General features: G+C 44.9%; 1 protein-coding gene across 1 annotated transcript in view; it reads left to right on the forward strand.

Moving 5' to 3' along the window:
- The window catches only part of LOC137525347 (uncharacterized), a 182542-nt gene that overhangs the window by 98213 nt on the left and 58545 nt on the right, over positions 1-25784 (forward strand). Inside the window, exons 12-13 of the mRNA XM_068246402.1 lie at positions 3781-3867; positions 12803-13731. Of these exons, the coding sequence (XP_068102503.1) occupies positions 3781-3867; positions 12803-13731 (1016 nt within the window). The remainder of the gene's footprint in view (positions 1-3780; positions 3868-12802; positions 13732-25784) is intronic.

Below are 25784 nucleotides of genomic sequence, written 5' to 3' on the forward strand. Positions count from 1 at the left end.
ACTGAGTACCCATCACTGTTATTAATCTCCAGCTGACGTCCGAGCTCCTTCATATTACTGGTGGTTATTTTGTATCCTCTAAGGCAAGTGCTTGACGTTTATATGTATCCTGATGTGCCTATTCCAGACCTCTAATGTATCATCTGACACTTTGTTGTACTCTCTCACTAATGTGTATTTGCCTTACTTCTCCAATAAACTTGGCTACTTTAAAAAAAATGTTTTATGGTTGTAATTAATCCTATTTCCTCATGGAAGATGCGCTTATCCTGTTTTTACTACATCATCATGTCTGTTTATGTGAGGTTGTGTTCCCCTTTAGACTGTCATTTGCATTGCCTGGCGGGGGGGGACATCACACTACTATTTAAAATAGACCTGAACTCAGATCTTCCTCTCTGCTCTAAAAGATAAGCAACAGCATAATAACCTTTATTACAGAGGATACAAATCCTGCAATTACTCTGCAGTGTGTCTACTCCCTGTTTTCTTTGTAGTATCCCAGGGTTAACATCCCTTTGTTTACAAATTAGCTTTTCTGCAGAGGCAGTCGGCTGACACAGCTGAGAGATCAAATACACTTGTCACAGATAAGGATGAATTAGACAGGCTAAACTCTCTAAATACATACAGGGGGCTGTTCTCTCTGTTTTCCTTCTGTCCTGTGAAAGAAATTCAGGTCCACTTTAAGCACACATCTGTTGAGTGTAATTAAGGCTATGACTGAGAGCTCATTACTGTCTGGCACATGTTATCTATTCCTTGATGTCCTGCTTTTATCAATAAAGAAAATGTAAGTGCATCCTTGGTGAGCAGAGCGGTCTTCTGTGAGGAAATGTTGGATATGAGTGTTGGCTGCTGGGACCTGGCTCCCCTCGGAAGGTATGGTGGCTGAGCGGTGTATGTACAGATACATGTACTACCTTTTATACTTACCTGAGACTTCCTCCAGCCCCATGCAGGCCTTGGGCTCCATCACCGTCCTCCCCGGCCGCTCCGTTCCTCCTCCGTCTCACCCGTTACATTTTCCAGCCGCCCTCCACTGCATCATACACAACTAATGCCAGTGAGGGCATGACAGGAGGTTGGTGTGGAGCTGCAGGCTTCGGGCACAGTACATAGGCATGCTGCCAGCTACTGTAGGATTGCCCAGGTACGGTATCACGCTAATGAGCTGTTGGTTAGTTACTGCAGTCACTGGGAAGCCCTGTTTTATAACAGAAGAGTACAGACAGTCCCTGTATTTATGCAGAGGCAGCTGACAGCCTGATTAGGATTGCTTGTTATACAATATGCTCTTTTTTGTTAAAGACAAGACGGCATATATGAGTAAAAGTTGCAGTGATTTAGTCCAAAAAATATGTAGATGTTGGGGGTGGGAAATACAGGGACAAAACCCCCCGGTGATGAAGTGACTTGTGCCCAACAAGCCAAACAGTTCAATTCATAACGACACATCAGTATTCCATATGTATACATAATACTAATCAATACTCAATTCAAATGCCATACATTGTGAATAAATAAACAGGATGTCACATCGATATTCCAATCAATAATCATTCCATATGCCATATGTGGGGAATAAATAAACAGGACACCCACTAATAAACATATCTAGCAGATTTAGTCAATCTAACATGCTTAGGGGCTTTGCTATATATGTTTATAGTCAGCCCATTTGAGAAACATACCAAAGACTGGTCACTGACCCAAGTAGCAGGTGCAGCGGTGCGTCCGCCGGAGCACAAGCTGACTCTTCAAGCATTGTGTTGCAAAGACCAGCACACTATAAACTGCAAATCCGAAGAAACTTGTTTTATTTGGAATATTTTTTCAGTAGATTGCGGTGACAACACATGTAGATAGCCAGACATATAACACATCAGTCCATATCAAATGAGTCCATAGACCGAAATTAGCACAAAATCTGGCTTCAAACAAAGCAAGGATAAAATATAGCAGCAGCGTTCATATTGCAGATCCTGAGATCAGGCAGTACATGTGTCACCTGGGGGGACAGACACCAGCCAGGAGCTGCATCAGACAAAGACAGTTTCCCAAAAAGTTTCTTATCCCCAAAAGTTGGGAGATATGTGATGGTAAATTCAACAAGCATTTTGCAATAATGTCAGAGCCGTTTTTGCTCATCTCTACCATGGACATCTGTACTTGCTGCTCAATTTCACACACAATATTGTTACTGTAAGGCTGGGAGCACACTGGGGGTACCATGAGTTTTCTACCATGTGCACTTCTTTTTTTAGAATCTGCTTTTTTTTTAAATTAAAGAATACAGTATCATATGTTATATATATATAAAAAAAAGGAATGCAAAACATGCATTATTTGCCATAGGAAAGCACATTATGGGGCTGATTCATGAAGCTGTGTTGCTATAGCAGCGCGAGCTCCACGATGAGCACCGCACTCTAAATTGAAGGCTGCATGCTACGCTCGCTCTTGAAGTGTAGCGTGCTTTCCTTAGTTATGCACATTACTTCCATAGCAACATGCGTTCTGTAAAATGCCGGCCACTGCTTTGAAGTTCCGCGATGACGATACTTCACTAGAGCAGCCGCTACTATGTTCATTGTCTCTGCATTTTGTGTTTTTGTATGTGTCTGTGGTTGGGTTTACTATTTTCATGCAACCACCGCCCACATCCAAAACCTCACGAAGTCCTGCAACTTTCACCTCCGCAACATCTGCAAGATCCGCCCTTTCCTGACCTCTGCCACCACCAAACTCGCCTTGTCTACTGCAACGCCCCTCTGTCTGGTCTCCCTATAACCCAAATAGCCCTGCTACAGTCCATCATGAATACGGCAGCCAGAATCATCCACTTCTCCCATCGCTCCACCACGGCGGTTCCCCTCTGCATATCCCTCCACTGGCTTCCTATCCAGCCCAGAATCAGATTCAAGATACTGTGTCTGGCCTACAAACCTGCCCAACCTACATTTCCGATCTTACTCAGAGGTACACACCTAGCCGTTCACTCCCCTCCTCCAATGAACTTTGCCTGACCGCCCCCCTCCTCACCCAGTCCCATGCATGCCTCCAGGACTTCTCAAGAGCTGCTCCAACACTATGGAACTCCCTACCTCCCTTCATTAGGGTCGCACCATCCTTCAATATCTTTAAGAAGGCCCTCAAAACGCACCTTTTTGCCCCAGCCTATTTCCCTCACTGGTGCGTTAAACCCGCAGCTGAATGCTGAACTCTGGTCCCCTACCTTTCGTGTCCCTACCTCTCCCTCTAGATTGTAAGCCTTTGGCAGGGTCCTCCTCCTTGTGTCTCCTACCTGATCACGCATCTCCATCAACGTACACCTATCCTATGGATCTGAGTGAAAACACATGCATGTTTCGCCATAGGAAAGCACTATATTAAAACTGCACTATGTGGGAAGATCCAACAGGTACTAAAAAGAGGCAAAGAGCTGTGATTTGGAATGCAGCAGCCCATAGCTTTTTACTGAGTTTGATTTTGCGTATGTTTTCTGCTATGTGGATGTAGCAAAATACATTGAAATCGGGAATGTTCAACCTGTGAAATGTTCAACAAGTATACATGTACTAGTAATGATAATAGATGGTAATGCAGATGAAGATAAGGAAGTTGTGCTGTGATTGTTAATAAAAAAAAATATAAGAATAATAAGAAAAATAATAATAGCATTCAAAGGCTGACAGCAGGTGACTCCACAAAAAGAGCATGCAGTTAGCTTATTCAACAGAAGGTGTCGCTTTCACCTCCCCCACGTGAAACGCACAGAAAGGAGGGGACTAATCCAAAGACAGGAAGTGATGTAACAGCAGGAAGAGAGGTTGCAAGAGGTGAGAGAACACGAGGCTGGAAGAGGTAATTGTGCGAATCATGTTATATATGGAGCAGAGCAGAGGTTTGGGGTGGGCATGCTTTGTTACAGAGGAGGACATAGTACACCTGTCACTATCCTGATCATCGCCCTTGATGAGACTTCTATATAACTGCTGTGACTTGTTTGCCAGTTTTCTATTGCTCCCCCTACATGTGCCATAGATTATGGGTCGGAGATCTCACCTTCCTAGTAATAGTTCAGTTACATCACAGAGACAAGAGAAGATATACTGTATATTGAATATAGCCATGTCCCTCCAGTGCTGGCATTTACCCCTGTATAGCGTATTCTGCCCCCAGCATTGTCATATTACAGTCTTGTAATATGACAATGCTTAACCAGTACACTATCCAGCCATACCATTACACTATCTAGCCATAGGTGGCTGGATAGTGTACTGGTTAAGGGCTCTGCCTCTGACACAGGAGACCTGGTTTCGAATCTCGGCTCTGCCTGTTCAGTAAGCCAGCACCTATTCAGTAGGGGACCCTTGGGCAAGACTCCCTAACACTGCTACTGCTTATAGAGCGCGTCCCAGTGGCTGCAGCTCTGGCGCTTTGAGTCCACCAGGAGAAAAGCGCTGTGTTTGTCTGTGTCTGTGTTTGTTTAGCCGTATCTCCCCAATCAACCCCCCCCCCCCCGCTTCCTCCTGGGGTAATATTAATTTTGAGTAGTCGTCAGGGCAGAGGCTCAGGGGGCACCAGTCTCTGGGAGTACAGCCCTGAGGGTGTGCCTGTTCCCCCCCACCCCTCCCCGAATACTTCTGAGTTACGACTCTGCATGTTTATGAGACTACCTAATACTGGGGGTACATCTGCCTATACTGGGGAGGAGGCTGCCTGTCTGACTTGGGGAAGGGGTCTGGGGGCACACTTGCCTGTCCTGAGAAGAGAGACTGCTTGTGGTATATTTGGCTATTGATACTTGGGGTACGTCTGTCTATCTAGCCTGTGAGGGGGGTATCCTAATACTGGGGGAACATCTGCCTATATTCAAGGGGAGGATGCCTAATACTGGGGTACATATGGCTATCTAACCTGGTTATATACCAACATACCACACAAATTCGGACTCGCCGCTCTACAATACTACCTTCAGTCCAACTCTCTTATGCCCGAAACACAACAGTCATTTCTCCTACAATGTACCGAATTCATCCTCCACAACAATGACTTTACATTTCATGATAACGTTTACCATCAAGTCAGCGGTGTGTCAATGGGAAGCTCGTTCTCCCCATCCTATGCAAATTTGGCCATGGGCTACCTAGAATACATCAAAATGTACAATAACAACCCATTTTCCAATAACATTATCTTCTATAAACGTTACATTGATGATATGATTTTCATATGGAAAGGCCCCACTGATGTAATACCCTTATTTGTTGATTTCCTTAATACCAACCCGGCTGGCCTACAATTTACCTTTCACTGTGACCCCATTTCCATCGAATACTTGGACCTCATTTTGTACACTGACACACTCCGCATCAAAACTAAGACCTTCTTTAAACCCGTAAACGCCAATAATTATATACATTACCACAGCTTCCACCACCGCCCCTGGACCAAATATACCCCTTACAGCCAATACAAGAGGATTTACCGTAATTGCACTGACATACAGCAGTATAAAACTCAGTCTAAATTTTTAACAAAAAAATTCACTGACCACAAATACCCCAAAAAACTATTACAGGATGCACATCAAAAAGCAAAAATCCAGAACCAACCACAACGAAATGCAAATACCCAACCCAATGACATACCCCAGTTTATTACAAAGTTTAGCTCCCAACACTCATCCATTCGTAACATCCTGAACAAGAGATGGGAACTCCTTTTACAGGATCCCCACCTCCGTTCCATCACACCCCCCACACCTGCTGTTACTTACAGGTGGGCTCCAAATCTTCTTGGGATATTAGCCCCTAGTAGATTACGCCAAGCACCCACGTACGCTGCCCGCAACCCAACCTCCCTATCATCAGGGTGCACTGCCTGCAATCATAAGAGATGTCTGGCCTGTAAATATGTCCACCAGACCACCTCCTTCCGATCCCAGGTTACCAATGCAGAATACCAGATTGCAAACGGTATTACGTGCGAATCAAGGTACATCATCTATACAGGATCTTCTCAAAAAATTAGCATATTGTGATAAAGTTCATTATTTTCTGTAATGTACTGATAAACATTAGACTTTCATATATTTTAGATTCAAATACACACAATGAAGTAGTTCAAGCCTTTTATTGTTTTAATATTGATGATTTTGGCATACAGCTCATGAAAACCCAAAAAAAGTCAACCTTCAAATAATTATGTTCAGTTATGCACTCAATACTTGGTCGGGAATCCTTTTGCAGAAATGACTGCTTCAATGCGGCGTGGCATGGAGGCAATCAGCCTGTGGCACTGCTCAGGTGTTATGGAGGCCCAGGATGCTTCGATAGCGGCCTTAAGCTCATCCAGAGTGTTGGGTCTTGCGTCTCTCAACTTTCTCTTCACAATATCCCACAGATTCTCTATGGGGTTCAGGGCAGGAGAGTTGGCAGGCCAATCGAGCACAGTAATACCATGGTCAGTAAACCATTTACCAGTGGTTTTGGCATTGTGAGCAGGTGCAAGGTCATGCTGAAAAATGAAATCTTCATCTCCATAACCCACTTTTGAACCAGAAACAGCGGCAGAAGCGCCTGACCTGGGCTACAGAGAAGCAGCACTGGACTGTTGCTCAGTGGTCCAAAGTACTTTTTTCGGATGAAAGCAACTTTTGCATGTCATTCGGAAATCAAGGTGCCAGAGTCTGGAGGAAGACTGGGGAGAGGGAAATGCCAAAATGCCTGAAGTCCAGTGTCAAGTACCCACAGTAAGTGATGGTCTGGGGTGCCATGTCAGCTGCTGGTGTTGGTCCACTGTGTTTTATCAAGGGCAGGGTCAATGCAGCTAGCTATCAGGAGATTTTGGAGCACTTCATGCTTCCATCTGCTGAAAGGGAGGTGAAGATTTCATTTTTCAGCACGACCTGGCACCTGCTCACAGTGCCAAAACCACTGGTAAATGGTTTACTGACCATGGTATTACTGTGCTCAATTGGCCTGCCAACTCTCCTGACCTGAACCCCATAGAGAATCTGTGGGATATTGTGAAGAGAAAGTTGAGAGACGCAAGACCCAACACTCTGGATGAGCTTAAGGCCGCTATCGAAGCATCCTGGGCCTCCATAACACCTGAGCAGTGCCACAGGCTGATTTCCTCCATGCCACGCCGCATTGAAGCAGTCATTTCTGCAGAAGGATTCCCGACCAAGTATTGAGTGCATAACTGAACATAATTATTTGAAGGTTGACTTTTTTTGTTTTAAAAACACTTTTCTTTTATTGGTCGGATGAAATATGCTAATTTTTTGAGATAGGAAATTTGGGTTTTCATGAGCTGTATGCCAAAATCATCAATATTAAAACAATAAAAGGCTTGAACTACTTTAGTTGTGTGTATTTGAATCTAAAATATATGAAAGTCTAATGTTTATCAGTACATTACAGAAAATAATGAACTTTATCACAATATGCTAATTGTTTTAGAAGGTCCTGTATAATCGCATGCCCGTGTCAGCTTCAGTACGTGGGCAGAACCACCCAAACCGCAAGAAGTAGAACTGGACAACACAAAAGAAACATACTCAATAAGTACCCCCTCCACAGCGTGTCACGCCACTTCACTACCCGTCACAACAGCAATCCAGATTGTTTTCGTATCATACTCATCGAATCCATTCCACACAACCGTTCAAATTCTATCGAGCTCTTGAAGTCACGTGAAATGTATTGAATACAGATACTCAAAACCCTATCTCCAGATGGTCTTACCGAACAGCTGGAGAAAATCTATTAATTTTTCATACTACAGTCAATGTTCTTTTTCTCTTTTTATCTCGTCCTCTCTTTTATTTATTTATTATCATCATGATCAATATTTATATAAACACATGTATCTTTTATCCCGCATACAATTGGATAATATGCATTGATGATATTATTAAGATTTTATTAACTTTTATGTGTTTTTATGTATTTCTTTATTTAATGCTCTATTTCACATAATTCCGTATTTAATACTAAAAACTCTGTTATTTTTATATGTCTAGACTAATAATCATGTATAAGAAATAATTAATTTTATTTGGTCATAAGCATCCCTGCTACACACCTCAGTGCTCATTCACAGTATCAGACCTCGCCTGCACCTGCCTATTTACACCAGTAGGTGTCAGTGGCGCTCCTCTATTTACTTCCACCGACACCACGTTAAGATCCTTCCGTTTGATTTTGCTACCCAGTCTTTGGTATGTTTTATGTTTAATCCGGTATGCAGGAGCATACCTTTCTCTATATATACATCGATGTAATTGCCCACATTGTTATAATAGTTCCCAAGCACGGCTGATGACTACACCCTACCTCCCCTCTTCCCTTTACTAAGATGGCCGCTACAGCATCGGAGGTGCACATGTGTGCACTCACGCTGGCTGGTAAGAGACGAGTCAGTTTTCCCCCGCAGGTACGTAAGCAGGGGGCGAAAGCGACATTCCTACCGCACCACACACCGCTCCGGCCCTTCCTTATACCCTATGCGACTTTCTTGTCGCTCTCTATCATGCACCCCCGCCCACTCCCAACCTCATTGGACGCTTCACCCACCCCTTCCCACTCCTCCTCCCTCACCACCCCGGCCCACCTGACGTCACCAATTAAACCTTATCTCCCCTATATAACACGGGCATTTCTACCTGACCAGTACAGAGGTGCCAAGCTCTGATTGGACGCTAATCTGGTAAGTCTAAATCCTCTATTTTTTAACAATTGATGCATTGCCTATAGCTGTCCCTTTTCTCACTCCCCCTTATACTCCACCACCCCTATATATTCCTATTCAGCTTTTAGTCCACTTTCCTTTATTTGCACAGCCTCTGTGTTTTCTCCCCCCTCCCCATACAAGGTAATACTCCTTCTGTATTAAGGCACACCGCTAGTAATATAGTTTTTATGCCTGTGGGCTGTGTTCTTTGGCCTGTGAATTGATATATTCATGTGGACACATGCTCACTGGTATACACAGGTTTACTTGTATGCTGCTGCGCAATATTTATATAGATTTTGAAGCAAGCTGCTTTCGATTTACTTCCTTTCGCCACAAAACCTACAGTTACATCTCTTTTTATTTATCATATGTCCACATGATTACTGACCGCCTATCACTTGCACATTAACATAGAACCTAAATTCCCTTACACATATGTAATACCATCACGCCACACACAGATATCTGATTTGTGCTTTTCATCTCTGTCATTTTCATTGTGTTACTCCTAATTGTTTATTGCCCGAAGAAGCGGGATTGTGCCTGCGAAACGCGTTGCCAATTGTTTTAGGATTATTTGAATAAATGCTTTTCCATTGAAATAGACAGTTGTGTCTGTTTTGGGTTGGCCGGTCCACCACCACCTCCCCTAAAGTTTTAAACGTTTTTAGTGAATTTTATCCTTCTGGCGCCTCTGTACATTTCTACACATGGTTAGGGGTGCTGCTTAATACACGGGGTACATTGTGAGATCTAATCTGGGGTTGGAGGGATGCCTAATTCTGTGGATACATCCGACTATCTGTAATGGGGATGGTGTGCTGCCTAATAGTGTCTATCTATAATGGGGAGGGGAGCTACCTAATACTGGGGGCACATCTGCCTTGTTAACTTGGGGAAGGAGACTACATGATGCACCTGGCTTTTGAAACACTTCAGCACTTTATTTGGCCTGAGGAATTGGCCAGAGACCCACAATACGCGTTGCCTGTGCTTATTAACAATTCATTATATTTATATATAGGAATTTGTCGTTTTTTGAGGTAAGCCACTTCCCCTTTTTCTCTCTCTCTTTTTTTTTTTTTTTGTTTTAAACTCAGTTTTATACACTCCTGGGTGCCTCTTAATGCCGTTATGATGGCTTCCCAAGTGTTCCAGATATTCGTCATCCACCAAACCAGTCACCAGTCAGACCACCCCTTGAGCTCCATTGCTATGTTATCAATGGCAAAAGGGTGAATGTTTAGTGATATGTAGGGTGTGAGCAGGAATCCAGGCGCATGCACCTCTATGGAGAGAGCTTGCAGGGAGTAGTAGTTTTATTGTTAGGGTAGTCTGCCTTTATTCCTGAGAATGATACAAAGTATATATGTGGGGGGTTAGTTTACATAATTGCCCCTTAGGGACTGAGACATAGAGAATAATATATAAAATATATCAAAGCGCTAAAAAGGAATAAAAGTCCAGACGGAGTGCGCTACCACAAGGTCAGGCAGGACCTAGAAAACTTGTACACAATTGCTTAGCACATCCTATAATTCACATAAAAGTCCACATGGAAATCACATAAAAGTCCACATATACAGTATCTTGATTTCTTGTGCCACCATCACCATAGACACCCAACAGTAAACAGACTCACCAGATGTATTGGCCACTGCTAGACTGGCCAACCATGCACAAATCTAGGAGCCTCAGTGCTTCAGGATCCTGGTGCCACTTTAATGCTGTCCCTTGAGACCACCATCATTCTCCACATTATCCATGCATAGTACCTCAAAGAAATAGCCTGCATAGCGTAACTCCGTATAACACTTAAAACTTTAATTATAAAATTGCACTCACATGCTCCAAAGGTATTGCACACATAGGGTTTTACGGGCTCTCCCCCGTTGCCAGGTAGGGCACTGCTTGTATTGGGTCCTCCAGCTCCCCCTCCACTCAACTTGCAGACACCACCGCCTCCGCCGGCCGTTCACTTCCTGGTATGTCTCACTTCCTGGTATGCCTCCACCGGCTGTTCACTTCCTGGTACGGGAGGCTGGACATACCAGGAAGTGAACAGCCGGCGGAGGCGGTGGTGTCTGCAAGCTGAGTGGAGGGGGAGCTGGAGGACCCAATACAAGCAGAGCCCTACCTGGCAACGGGGGAGAGCCCATAAAACTATGTGTGCAATACCTTTGGAGCATGTGAGTGCAATTTTATAATTAAAGTTTTAAGTATCATACGGAGTTACGCTATGCAGGCTATTTCTTTGAGGTACTATGCATGGATAATGTGGAGAATGATGGTGGTCTCAAGGGACAGCATTAAAGTGGTACCAGGATCCTGAAGCACTGAGGCTCCTGGATTTGTGCATGGTTGGCCAGTCTAGCAGTGGCCAATACATCTGGTGAGTCTGCATACTGTTGGGTGTCCATGGTGATGGTGGCACAAGAAATCAAGATACTGCATATGAGGATTCCTAAGTGATTTTTATGTGGACTTTTATGTGAATTAGGATGTGCGCTTAAACAATTGTGTACAATAGAGAATAATATAATCCTTGAATTGTGCAGAGCTCTGATTGGCTGACCTTGTATGCCATGGAATACTCAGCCCATAAGATCCTTGTGGAGCAGCTTCCACCTCCAGCTGGTGTCTCACACGTATGCACACTCTCTGTGTTACCTTATCTCTGGATTTCCCTCACTTCTTGTGCTGTCAGAGGTGTTTCATGTTTATCCCAGGCGTTATGGAAGGCTGGCCGGTATCTCTTCCCTGTGAAGGAGGACACTTTCCCTGATAGCTTTTCCCAGCAGCTGTTCATAGCAACAGTCATGAATACAATGTTGTACAATGGCGTTGTTGTGGATCAGTGGAGGTCTCAGGGAGGGAGGTCCTGAAGGAGCATGATCTGTGCATTGTGTCCATTTTCAGCAGATAAGACAGGTGCACAATATGACTGTATCCATTTTATCTCTGATGAGAAGAAGCCAATGTGCAGTCAGGAGACACTGGTGTTGGATTGGAGGTTGGAGTCTGCACAAATGGCTGTTGGGTCACAGCTAGGGGGTGGAGCCAGGTAACAAGGGGCGTGGCTGGTAGGACAGGCAAAGAAGATGGAGGCTGCAGCTGCAGAGGTTGGGTAGCCTCTGCTGCTTCTGTTCTGGTACTGGCACTGTCACTGTCCCAGCTAGGAGATTTGTTGCTATGGAGCTTGGAAGGTTTGGGGTTAGTAGGTGATGGACAGGTAGGGTCAGGATAGGGAGCTGCAGTCCCATCTGCCCAGTTCATCAGCTGCCAGAGCCATAAGTAATAATTCATAGCTAAATAGCTGCAGGCCTCAGCTCTTATCTTCCTATATCTCCAGCTGTTCTCTCTTCACATCCTTGTCCATCTACCGCTGCCGGTGTTGTGTCTGATTACGCTGCCTGTTGATTTGCGCTGCCCCGCATGCGCAGTAGGAGACTGTGCGGCCACATTTCCTATTGAATGATGCTGATGATGGTAAAATATCTCAGCTCCCACACGTCCTACACTCCCCAAACTTTCAGGGTAGGCAGGGGACCCCCAGAACGACCTCTATGCCAAATTGCAGCCTCCAAGACCTTCTGGTTCCCAAGATAGGTTTCTGTACTCTATCTCCTGAACCAGCGGGGCTCGGGAGCTACAATTTGGCATAGAGGTCGTTCGGGGGGTTCCCTCCCTTCCCTGAAAATTTGGGGAGTGTATGATGTGCGGAAGCGGATATATTTAGTATTTTACCTCCAGCAGCATCATTAACTTCACACTGAGCATGCGTGGTACTTAGTGTGGAAGGGAGCTTCCGGGCAGTGCAATCAGACATTACACCAGCATTGCTGTAACCCCCCAGGAATGTGTGCATGGAGAGGAGGAGAGAAGCACCAGATGATGAGCAAGGCACACTGGGAGAGAGGACTGTGGTGCTGAATGTGCAGATACCACAGCTTATGGGATATTATCACTCCTAGCAAATTATGTTCTTTTCTGTGCTCTGATTATTAGTACTAATATTTTACTGTTGCAATTTATCATTTTTATAAATCAGATCTGAGCTAAAAGAACAAGAGACGTATGTGAGGAGTGATCAGCAGTCTATGGAGGAGGGTAGCATGATGGAGACAATTAAAGAAGAAGAAGGAGAGACCTATGTGAGGAGTGATCAGCAGTCTATGGAGGAGGGTGGCATGATGGGGACAATTGAAGAAGAAGGAGAGACCTATGTGAGGAGTGATCAGCAGTCTATGGAGGAGAGTGACATGATGGGGACAATTAAAGAAGAAGAAGGAGAGACCTATGTGAGGAGTGATCAGCAGTCTATGGAGGAGAGTGACATGATGGGGACAATTAAAGAAGAAGAAGGAGAGACCTATGTGAGGAGTGATCAGCAGTCTATGGAGGAGAGTGACATGATGGGGACAATTAAAGAAGAAGGAGGAGAGACCTTTGTGAGGAGTGATCAGCAGTCTGTGGAGGGTCGCATGATGGGGACAATTAAAAAAGAAGAACAAGAGACCGATGTGAAGAGTGATGAACAATCTGTGGGGGAGGGTGAAATGATGGGGACAAATAAAGAGGATGAAGAAGAAGAGACATGTGTGAGGAGTGATCAGCAGTCTGCTGAGGAGGGTAGCATGATGAAAACAGTTAAAGAGGAAGAAGAAGAAACCTATGTGAGGAGTGATCAGCATTTTATGGAGGAGGATGGCATGATGAGGACAATTAAAGAGGAAGGAGAGACATATGTGAGGAGTGATCAGCAGTCTATGGAGGAGGGTGGCAGGATGAAGACAATTAAAGAAGAAAAAGGAGATACCTATGTGAGGAGTGATCAGCAGTCTATGGAGCAGGGTGGCATGATGGAGACAATTAAAAAGGAAGAAGGAGAGACCTATGTGATGAGTGATCAGCGGTCTATGGAGAAGAGTGACATGATAAGGTCTAGTGAAGAGGACATTATTACTGGGATGAGCATTGGTAAGTGATAAATGTATCTCCTTTTAATGTCTAGTGCATATAAGCCAGTGATGGCTAACCTTGGCACTCCAGCTGTGGTGGAACTACAAGTCCCATGAGGCATTGCAATACTCTGACAGCTCTAAGCATAACTCAGGGAGGCATGATGGGATTTGTAGGTTTGTCACAGCTGGAGTGCCAAGTTTAGCCATCACTGCTATAAACTGTGTGTTCTACATGTGCATATTAGCTGAAAGCTTACTCCTTTTCTTCTAAGTTAGCCAATAAACGGTATTCTCCAGATTCAAAACCTCTTACTAGTGCAATAAGCTAACTCTCTAACTGAATGACAAAGCTAACAATTAGTAAGCTAACTCTCTCTAACTGAATCACTAAACTATCAATAACAGGTTCTGCGAGTCTCATATCAGCACAAATCGATCACAAACTGCAAATATACAGTCAGGGCTGTGGAATTGGTACAAAACATTTGATTACTTAGTTTATGAAACCACTGACTCCTTCTCCAGGTACCCAAAATTCCTCTGACTCCGATTCCTAGACACTGTATAATTTTTGCCATTGCTGTCGATTTCGTACAAAAATCATCCAACTCCTCAGTTTTTTGGAACCTCCGACTCTAGGTACCCAAAATTTCTCGGACTCTTTGACTCCACAGCCCTGTACACAGCACTGCTCTCTAACACAACCTCTCACAGAGTACTGAGTAACAGCATGGAGGTAATCCAAGATGGCATCCGCCATAGGGAAGGGTGGGTGAGCTCAACTCATTCCTATTGGTTGCTAGGGACATGCTGGGGACATTCTGATTGGTCCCAAACTGAAAAAATGCACTTCCATAATGGATTCAATTTCATAATTACAGCTTGCATCCATAATTACTGGTGCACTCGTAGTCAGAATATGTAATCGCAGCTGATTATGACTATGGTGCCGTAGTCCACAATTACGACTTGTCATTAAAGATATCCATAAATTACAAGTCATTACACCCAACTCTACCTGGGACAGAGGAGGTGGCAGAAGGGAGTTAGACTGGCCTCCCCTTAACCTGCAGGCGGCTCCACCAGACCAAATGCCGTCCCACGACTCCTTCCCTTCCCAGCACCATGTAGGGTGACCCAATGGTCAGTGAAAGTGAGGTACCATCCCTGCCTATGTCTGCTGCTCCAGGCATCTGTATTGAGGTGCCCTCTACCTCTGACTGTGTGGTCTAACCATCGGGATACAGATTCTACTGCATGCTTGTGTGAGGCTGGGATGACATCCCTGGTAAAAAATGGATGAAAGAACTAATTGGGTTAGCGCTCAAAGATAGTCTCTGCTGTAAAATATGTTCAAACCCAGTAGATGATAATCAGCAAATGTAACAGCATAACAATCAGTGGGGCTATAGCTCCCCCAACGTAGAGAGACTCACCAGACTGTATGGCCTAAGTGGGCCTGACTTCACCTTAGGGGTATAGGCCACCCCTCAGCCTCTCCGGCAACCTCTGCACCTCAGCGCCGACCACTTCCAGCTCGCTGCTCAGATAGGATGTTGCTGTTGCCTCCAGGTAAAGAGAAAAGCTGCACATAGCGTAAAAGCGCTTAAGGGATTAATCCCACGTTTATTAAAAAAGTTAAGAACAGGCAAAGCCTAAAAAACAGGTAATAGCAATTGGCTGCGCAGGACTGTGGGATACCAAGCAGCCACACACATGGGAAGAGCCGACAACTTTTGCATAAGATGGCGCCGTGAGACGGTCGCCTGGCACACAGGCCTCCGGCTCTTCGTCTCTTTTCTGCCCCTTTCCCCACCACGGCATCGTCACCTCTCCGTGGAATGGACTCCCCCTGCTTCCAGGGATCCAAGGATGTGGTGCTGAGCGGCCTGGTCCCGGGGCACGCTGAGAACCGGAACAGCTGATCCCCGGCCGTCTTTGGCCACCCACGTGAAGGGACGCAGGACGTACGCGGCTAGACGAGAGGACGGCCCCCAGCAGCACCTCCGCTGCACTCACCGCTCGCCGGGCCACACACATGGGAATAGCCGACAACTCAGGGCTCCAGAGCTAACAGCTGGCCTCCTCCACTATTGTCCCACCTGCACCACGTGGCTGCCGGGAGTCGCTTTCCCACATGTGGTTGCGACATCGGAGGCAAACCAGAGGCTCCAACTCCCAGGCTGCCATCCACTGCCGAATGGACTTCCACCACTGCCAGCACCACCGCCAGCTGATCGCGCTATTAGCTGACAGGGCCACGTGCCCCGTCAGCTGGCCCTTGCAGGATCCAGGATGCCCATTCCACTGCCTCTGGTCTGCCTTTCACTGCTGCCGACTGGGCCTGCAGGCACCCTCGGAGCCCACCACCGCTGGTCAGGTCAGTGCACTCTCCTGGCCCTCCTCTCAGCTGCCTTATTCAGGCCACTGCTGTGTCCCCAGAGGAGTCAGTCCACCATCTCTCTGGCCCCTGGGAAAGCCATCCTATCGTCTGCTGAACTGGCGGGGTCCTCAAGCTCGCTCCAGCTTCCATCATCGGAGGGCTGCACATAAAGTTACCATCCCTGCTTAGCAGCTGTACACAGGGACAAAGACCATGCCAGACCAGCAGACACGGTCCCATCGCAGTTGAAAACCAGACAGGTTGAGACACTACCGGACAGGTCACGCCACAACTGCAGGGGACTTCACTTCACTGTTCTACACCTCCTCTCTTTCTTTATCTTTCTCTCTCTTCCCAAAGATAGACCAGGGGCATCTGATTCAAAGTATCGCTGCAGAAGCGTTTTGAGTGCCATAGACGGCAGCGGATGTCCCCCCTGGTCCTTTCTCCTGGGTCCATTCTCTTACGGGTTCTCTACCTATACTTCACTCTGTCTTTACTGATGCATTGTGCCTACTGTATGTATCCACTGTATATATGTATCTACTGTGTACCTACTGTATGCTGACTGTTCAATTTCTGTACTGTACCACCACCGACCCTGTTGTGCCAAAACCAATTCCGGGTACAACTCACGTTGTACTTGGCGAAATAAATTATTCTGATATATGCGCTAAATGGACCAGCTACCGAAGCGTTAACCCAGCTTGCAAATCCACAAAAACCGCCGCTAGATCAAACAGTGTAAGCGCGTCAACCAATCACCGCGTCCAGTGACGTCAGACGCTGCGCCGCTCCGGAGCTAACAGCAACATCCTATCTGAGCAGCGAGCTGGAAGTGGTCGGCGCTGAGGTGCACAGGTTGCCGGAGAGGCTGAGGGGTAGCCTATACCCCCTAAGGCGAAGTCAGGCCCACTTAGGCCATACAGTCTGGTGAGTCTCTCTATGTTGGGGGAGCTATAGCCCCCACTGAGGTTATGCTGTTACATTTGCTGATTATCATCTACCGGGTTTGAACATTTTTATTTTTTTTTAAATTCAACAGTTTTTATTGAAATTTTTTTCAGATTACAAGTACAAGTAGCGAAAAATAATACAGGCTAACATAACTTGTATAGCACAACGATAGAGGTTTCCATCAATACGGTCAAAGAGGGTTACACGCAAGTTTAGAGTAGTTTCTGGCCTTGCCAACTCATACGTAGCAGAATGAGGTAAGCCTCTTATAATTACAGTCCCTTAGCTAGATGTACCAAGGGGCTGACTGCCACTAGTACTTGAACAGTTTAATTTATAACATAACATAGACTAGCATAATAACATAAAATAAGGTGAATTAATTAAATGACACAAAGTAGATTAGAGAAAAGTACACAGAATTAAACTGGGCTGAGGTAGCTTAAAGCTACCCAGACCTACAGAACATAAACACACTCTGCTCCTCTGCCTTTCTATATTCTGCTTGTTTTTCCAACATTATATCTGTATACCCGTTAGGGCTGTGTGTGATAGGAAGACTAGAGAACCGACCAAAAGGATTAAGAATGTATGAACCTTGGGCCTGTGCTTCTTATTTGCTGGGGGCCTGTTTGGGGGGGGGGGGGGGGGTGTAAAGCGTGGTGATCTATGTGATATCCATATCATAGACAGAACCATTGGGGCCTCTATGGCCTCTGATACTTGATTCTAGGGACAAATTATACTGTGATAGCTGCAGTAGTTGGGCAAATGAGGGTGCATCTAAGGACTTCCAATTTGAGATGATAAGGTGTCTAGCTGCTGCCAGGATATGAAAGACCCCCATTCTGTATTTGATTACTAAATCTTATAAGCCTATATTTAAAATTGCTAGATTAGGGGATAGAGCAAGAGGATGTTGAGTGAAGGCAGCTATTTTTTCCTGAGTTTTAAACCAGTAGTCTTTCAATTTGGGGCATTCCCATAATAAGTGAATCAATGTTCCCACCTGACCACATTGTCTCCAACAAAGTAGAGATTGCGAAGGAGAGAAGGCAGCCAGTTTTCTGGGGTTCAGATACCACTTGAGGAAGATTTTTTGAAGTGTCTCCCAGTGCGTAAGGCAGAGCGAGAGCTTGGAGGCAAGCTGCGTAGATCTGATTATCTGGTTAATACCGATATTGGATTGGAGATCATAGGCCCAGCTTTTAGCATATTTTGTTAATGAAAGATGAGAGTTCCTCATGAAGGAATCGTACCAAATTGAAATTCCTTTTTTTAAAGAAATTGGACTATTTAAAAACGCGTAAACCTGTTTAGGCAGAAAGTTAGAATTTATCTTATGTGTAGAAACCCAATGTTTAAGTCTTAAGTAAGTAAAAAGTTGGGAGGAGTCTAGTTTAAATGCCTGTTTGATCTTACCGAAATCCCATAGTTTGTTGTTTTCATAGATGTCGCTTAGATGCGAGATTCCTGCTTGGGTCCACAAAGAAAATTCTATATTCCCCATTAAATTTGCAACAGTTTTTAGGTCAACTCTGATATGGAAATTGTGGATATCCGCTGGGGATATAAACTTTTTGTAAAACTGCCATGAATTTAAGGTGGCATTTCATGTAATTAAGGTGGGAGGAGGGGGAACAGTACCCATTAGGATCAGGGCTGTGGAGTCGGAGTCGTGGAGTCGGAGCAATTTTGGGTGCCTGGAGTCGGAGTCGGGAAAAAATGCACCAACTCAGACTCCTAATGAATTTGTAACTGTAATTAAAATAGAAAATATGATAAAATGTTCTATTTCTCAGATAATAGTCATTAAAAATAATGTATATATACAGTAAATATACAGTAATAGCTGTGTTCAGTCCACAAAAATGTAATAAACCAATCAAAATTAGTTACTTGTGCTGCTTCAATAAAGCAGTCCCCGTATTTTTAAAGTCAGATATACATATCTGATTGTGACTGTACAGTATATATGATGTGTACACAGGAATCTCTTATATATACGGAATAACATCTATGCTGTAAGTATAAAGCCTGATGTGTAGCCATGTCACTAATAGAGATGGTCAATGAGATGGAAATAATTCTGCATTGATGCTGGTTTATGCAAATGTATGCACTCTCTTTGCTCATGAAATCAAATAAATTGATATGTTGTTAAAATTTGGTTTGGTGACTATGAATTAAAGGGTACCTGAGGCGAATTAAAAGAAAAACTTTATACATACCTGGGGCTTCTTCCAGCCCCCTTCAGGCTAATCAGTCCCTCGCTGTCCTCCTCCGCCACCTGGATCTTCTGCTATGAGTCCAGGTAATTCAGCCAGTCAGAGCAGTCTGGCTACATGCCGCTTCCACAGCCAGGAGCGTTCTGCACCTGCACAATAGTGCTGCGCAGGTGTAGTATGCTCCCGGCGGTGGAGTGTGTGCATGCGCACTACACCAGACTGGCTCAAGTACCTGGACTCAGCAGAAGATCCAGGTGGCGGAGGAGGACAGCGAGTGACTAATTAGCCTGAAGGGGGCTGGAGGAAGCCCCAGGTATGTATAAAACTTTAATTTCATCTGTCTCAGGTTTACTTTGTTACACAGTAGTACTATACTCTACATATGCTCTCCCTACAGAGCTGCAGGGAATGCACTGAGAATGTTGTGCACATTGAGCACAGAGGTGTTGTCTATCACCCATAAACCTTGTTCAGATTGTGCATGAAGAATGTGTAATAGAGGAAGAATCTCCTCATTCCCCTGCAGAGTACCTGCACATCATTCTTACATGTACCCACAGTCACATTGCCTAGGGCCTGATAGATGTTCTTTGTTCCGGTTTGTACCTTTTACAAGTACTCTTACCAAGGACTAGTTTTAGTCTAAAGGGAATAAATATAGTAGTCTACATATCCTTCTCATTTCAGTTGTCTTGTAAAATTCCTAAGCGTTGGCAGTTAAGAGACGAATTTCACGTTACATACTGTTAAACTACAAAATTGTAATATGCAAATTAGAGGAGTCGGAGTCGGTGGAATCCTAAACTGAGCAGTCGGAGTCGGTGGATTTTTGGACCGACTCCATAGCCCAGTATCGCATCCTTGAGGGACGGTAGGTAGCAAGCCCTTTCTAAATCCACCCATTTTTTACTCTGATTGTTATTCCACCAGTACCTGGACATGTCCAAAATGCACGCGTGGTAGTATATTTCCAAATTAGGAAGGCCAAGACCTCCCTTGTTTTTAGGAGTGTGCATATTTTCCATTTTTAGTCTGGGCTTCCTGCCATCCCAAATGAATTTCGAGATTATTTTGTTTAAATTAAGAAAGAATGATTTCCTTATAGGTATATTAATAGATCTAAATAGATATAGGATTTTTGGTAAAATCGACATCTTGAATGAATTCAGCCTTCCAGCCTGTGCAGGGATGAGGCCTACCTCGGATTCCGAAGCCTCGTTTCCTTGGATCCGCTGACGGGATTTGGCTGGGCTCCTGGAGGACGGAGAGATCGGAGAGGGAGAGGAATCATATGATCCGCTTGGAGGCTCGTCAAGGCGGTGAGCTGCACGGCTTCCCCCTCCGGCTGCGGACGCTGTAATTGCTGGCCCAGCGCTATGCTGATCAGCGCCATCTTGGGTCGCACCGCGCGGCTTACCAGGGAAGAAGTCGGTAAGCTTCTGGGGTAGGCCTGAACGATTTTAGGAAAAAATTTAATTGAGCGATTTCTGTCCAAAATTACGATTTCGATTCGATTCACGATTTCCTTCAAATCAAGCTTTGTTCCCCCCCTTTGTGCCTGTTTTTTCCCCCTCTGCCCCACTGTCTCTCATTGTGCCCCCTTTGCCTCTTCATGCCTCCTCTGGGTCTCTCTCTTGCCTCCTTTGTGTCTCTGTGCCCACTCTGTGTCTCTCTTTGTGCCCCCTCTGTGTCTCCTATCTCTGTCTCTGTGCCTTCTCTGTGTCTCGCTGTGCCTCCTCTGTCCCCCAAGTTGCATCAGTTCTGGACATAGCTTCAAGCACGAGTCCAGCGATGCCCGTCTATCCACTTTGCCTCCTGCAGGCTCTAATGCACGGCATACTTCCTGTATATCATGTGACATACAGGAACCCAAAGTTTTGCCAAGCACAAGAGGCGGCAGAGGGCGATAGAGGATGGAAGGTATGTCCAACGCTGCAGGCCGCACGCACTGGGACTTTGGGAAAGTTTGAAGGCACTTCAAACTTCCCCATGTGGAAATGACGTGATTGCGATATTCGCCGCTTTGACGATTCTGAAATTGTGATCGCGATTTCGATTTAAATTCGATTTATCTTTCAGGCCTATTCTGGGGCTTGGTGGCCTTTTTACGTTTCTTGGAGGCATCAGTCTACATACCGAAGTCTTCCTCCATTCTTCCGTGCCGCTGCTAGGGGTAATATGTCGCTGGATCGTCGCTTCCCAATAGATCAGAGACTAAGCTCTGCTCTCACACTGCCATCCACACTGCCGGCAGCCACGCCCCCCCCCCCCCCCCCCCCCGGGTTTGAACATCTTTTACAGCAGAGACTATCTTTGAGCGCTAACCCAATTAGTTCTTTCATCTTTTGAAGCTAGTCACAAATAGCCAGGGAGCGCTCCACCGTTTGTGGATTGGTGTTCTATTAGTCTCCTGAGACTGTGTATTTCATCACTTGTGAGCGCTAATGTACAAGTTTGTTTACTTATTTATTGGTATATAATGGAGGCTGTGGATCTGCCATTGTGGCACCAAACAGCTCATCGGTTGGTGGAAGGGGGCACTTTTCCCAGCTGATAGGGCAGAGAGCTGTTGGACCAGCAATCTTGCCAGGAGCCCATTGTTGGGGATCACTGTTGGGTCAGTTGAGCGAATGATTTCTGGGAAAAAGGCCTGGCGCTGGGCGGCAAACTGGGGGGAGGAGACAGCTGATGAGGTCTGGATGCTGCTTCCAGCCTGGTGTACAGAGGGGGGTGGCGTGCAGTGGGACTGTTCAGGCTGCACATGACGTACAGAGTGATGGTTAGAGGAAGAAGAGAGCCTCTTGCTGCTGCTAATTCCTCAAATTGGGTGGAGAGTTTCGCGTCAAATCTAATCCACCATAGAGGCCGCCTGCTGCTGGCCAATTGTGTACCGAATAGATAGGAAAAAATTCCCTGATCAGGGGACTTGTTGCTGCCAACCACCACCTCCTCATCTCCTTGTACAGGTTGTAAATGTGATGGGGTTGGCCTTGCCTGCTGATGTCTAGACAAGGTCCCGCCTCATCCACCATCATTCCACCTGCAGCTTGGAGTGCCATCACCCTTGCTGTGCTTCATTGTGAACAAACATATAGGGGGTGAAACACTACAAATGTATTGGGGCAGCTCAGGGATTGGGGGGCTTGGTGAGAACAAAAACCCCCATAAATTGTGAAAGAATGAGTTGTGTGAACGCTCTCTAACTCGCTCTCCAACTACAACACTAATCTATTTATTTTTTATGAACAGAAAAAATTGTCAACTAAAATGCAGGAAAAAATAAAATTACAAACTAAAAAAATAAATAAAAGTAAAGTAAAAAGAAAATAAAAACAATGAAAATAAATGAAACAGAGAAAAAATCGAAATGAAAAGAATGCAGAAACTTTCTAATTAAATAAAATTCAAATCACAATATTTATAAAAAAAAATAAATCAAAGTAAATCAAATTTGAAATAAAAGGAAAAAAAAACAAGTCACTAAAAAAAAGGAAAACACACTATACTAACGCTCACTCACTATTACTCACTACACTAACGCTCACTCACTATTACTCACTACACTAACGCTCACTCACTATTACTCACTACACTAACGCTCACTCGCTATTACTCACTACACTAACGCTCACTCGCTATTACTCACTACACTAACGCTCACTCGCTATTACTCACTACACTAACGCTCACTCGCTATTACTCACTACACTAACGCTCACTCGCTATTACTCACTACACTAACGCTCACTCGCATTTACTCACTACACTAACGCTCACTCGCTATTACTCACTACACTAACGCTCACTCGCTATTACTCACTACACTAACGCTCACTCGCTATTACTCACTACACTAACGCTCACTCGCTATTACTCACTACACTAACGCTCACTCGCTATTACTCACTACACTAACGCTCACTCGCTATTACTCACTACACTAACGCTCACTCGCTATTACTCACTACACTAACGCTCACTCGCTATTACTCACTACACTAACGCTCACTCACTATTACTCACTACACTAACGCTCACTCACTATTACTCACTACGCTCTAGAACAAACTATCCCTCTCTCTGACACACTACAGCTAACCTTCTCACTCACTCACTAGTGACTCACTACACCAGGACCGGATTTAAGCCAAGGCCACATACAGTGGTTTGCAAAAGTATTCGGTCCTCTTGAAGTTTTCCACATTTTGTCATATTACTGCCACAAACCTGAATCAATTTTATTGGAATTCCACGTGAAAGACCAGTACAAAGTGGTGTACACGTGAGAAGTGGAACGAAAATCATACATGATTCCAAACATTTTTTACAAATCAACAACTGCAAAGTGGGGTGTCCGTAATTATTCAGCCCCCAGAGTCAATACTTTGTAGAACCACCTTTTTCTGCAATTACAGCTGCCAGTCTTTTAGGGTATGTCTCTACCAGCTTTGCACATCTAGTGACTGAAATCATTGCCTTTCTTCTTTGCAAAACAGCTCCAGCTCAGTCAGATTAGATGGACAGCGTTTGTGAACAGCAGTTTTCAGATCTTGCCACATATTCTCAATTGGATTTAGATCTGGATGTTATAAATCACCTTTTTGCTTCAACACCAGCAACTTCTTATAGTTGCGCCTCACAGACTGTGAGATCACTTGACTCTCACCACAGCAAGCAGGAGATAGACTTTTCTCAGGCTTTTTCAATATTCAAGGAGTTTATTCACTACACAGATATACAGATACAGTTCATCATATCTTAGCAAAGCAAAGTCTTCTGTTTAAGTTCGTGGCGTTACAGCTCTTGACTAACCTTCCTACTGAAGCTTAGTCAGTTACCTTCTTTCTAGACTACGTTACACTAGACTACCTATGTACAGCATACATTAGATCAGATTACATAAAGAATGGAAATACTTAGAGGTTCCAGTCAGCATGAAAGTAGGAAGCAGAGTGAGCTCTGTCAGCCCGTAAGGCCTTTTAATACCAACTAGGAAAGAGTTAAATGTGACCTCATCTTCGCCATCCCCCAGACCAGACTATTGGCTTAGCCCCCTCGTGGTGTCATAATACACACCTACTCGATTAATACTTAATGATACCTTTCCCTTACATACAAGAATGTGGTATTTTGTAAATATGGCCTATGTTTACTGTTCTCGTAGTCCATATGTCTGGGGCAGTGTAGGCCTGTGGCCTTCCTTCAGGAACATGTTCTCAGTATCAGCTTGTTATCCATCTGCTTCAAGCAGACACTGAGATGCTTCTGCCTGCATCACAAGAAACTATCTTTTAAAGGCATACTCTGCGGACAAGCCTTTTACCTAAACCTCAGGCCAAATAACTGAGGCCTACTTAAATTATAACAATCCCCCCCTAAAATGGCTTGATCCGCAGATCCCAACTTCTGAACCCAACAGTACCTCGTTTTTCTTTCTGTTTATGTTTCACTTTTCGATGTTCGTGCTCACACAACTTCTCTGCTCTAGGTGGTTATCCCTGGAAGAGCGGGCAAGACCTCTTGGTCTTCCTGTAACCAGGCTCTCTGGGGATGCCCTACTTCTAAGTCCCTCTATACCACATGCTCAGCATTTGCTCACAAACTTGCATGACCACAGAAAAGTGAAACTCGTTTGTCTGTTACACGACGGAGCAGTGCCAGGTGCCTTCTAAAAGAGCGCCTTTATACAATCAGCTCCATCACCGGTACTACTAAACCTATACCCGTAACCCTGTATATCCCTTAATTTGAAAATATTGGTTCATGAGATTGTTTATGAGGCACCAATCTCTTGACCAGGTTAATTTGTTTTGCGTAATTTGACACACAACCTCACCTGGATAATGATGCCTAAAGTTGTCATCCCCACCCAGACGACCAGTGGGTGTAGGAAGAACTTTTGAACTGCAGAGGCCCAGTCCGAGTGTCCCTGGAACATCGCCGGAAACCTTTTCCACCAGGTCAGACTGGAACTCACCTGCTTAATTTTGTGTTCTACCTCGTTAAGAGCACCTGGATCATGGTGAAATCTTACCTCTAACTTAGTGTACTGTTTAACCGTTGTAACAAAGTGTGGTCATCTTGGGTCAAAACCTGTTCCCCTTTGTCCCATGTCGTGTTATCTTTCAGGATGGGAACTTCACGTGAAACTTTGAACTTTAGAGTTCTCTTAACAATTTTAGAAATAACGTCATCAAACTTGGATGACGGGATCCATATGGGATCTCCACTCACACAAAATGTTCCCCTTGAAAGATCAACCATATCGGAACAATTATGAAAATGTACCTTGAATGGGTCATTAGACCTCATGTTAAAAAAACAAACCTGGAGAGCGCATGCGCGCACAGGAAGGTGATGGCCGCTTAACCTTGCCTCTGCGCTGAGCACGGGACATTTTCTCAGACTATCACCGGTCACTGCATCCTATCCCCCTGAAATTTGCAAGATACAGCAGTGTGAACCTCTGGGGGACACTTTGAGAACGATGGCAAACAACAA

The sequence above is a fragment of the Hyperolius riggenbachi genome, chromosome 7 (genome assembly GCF_040937935.1).
Source record: "Hyperolius riggenbachi isolate aHypRig1 chromosome 7, aHypRig1.pri, whole genome shotgun sequence".
NCBI lineage: Eukaryota > Metazoa > Chordata > Amphibia > Anura > Hyperoliidae > Hyperolius > Hyperolius riggenbachi.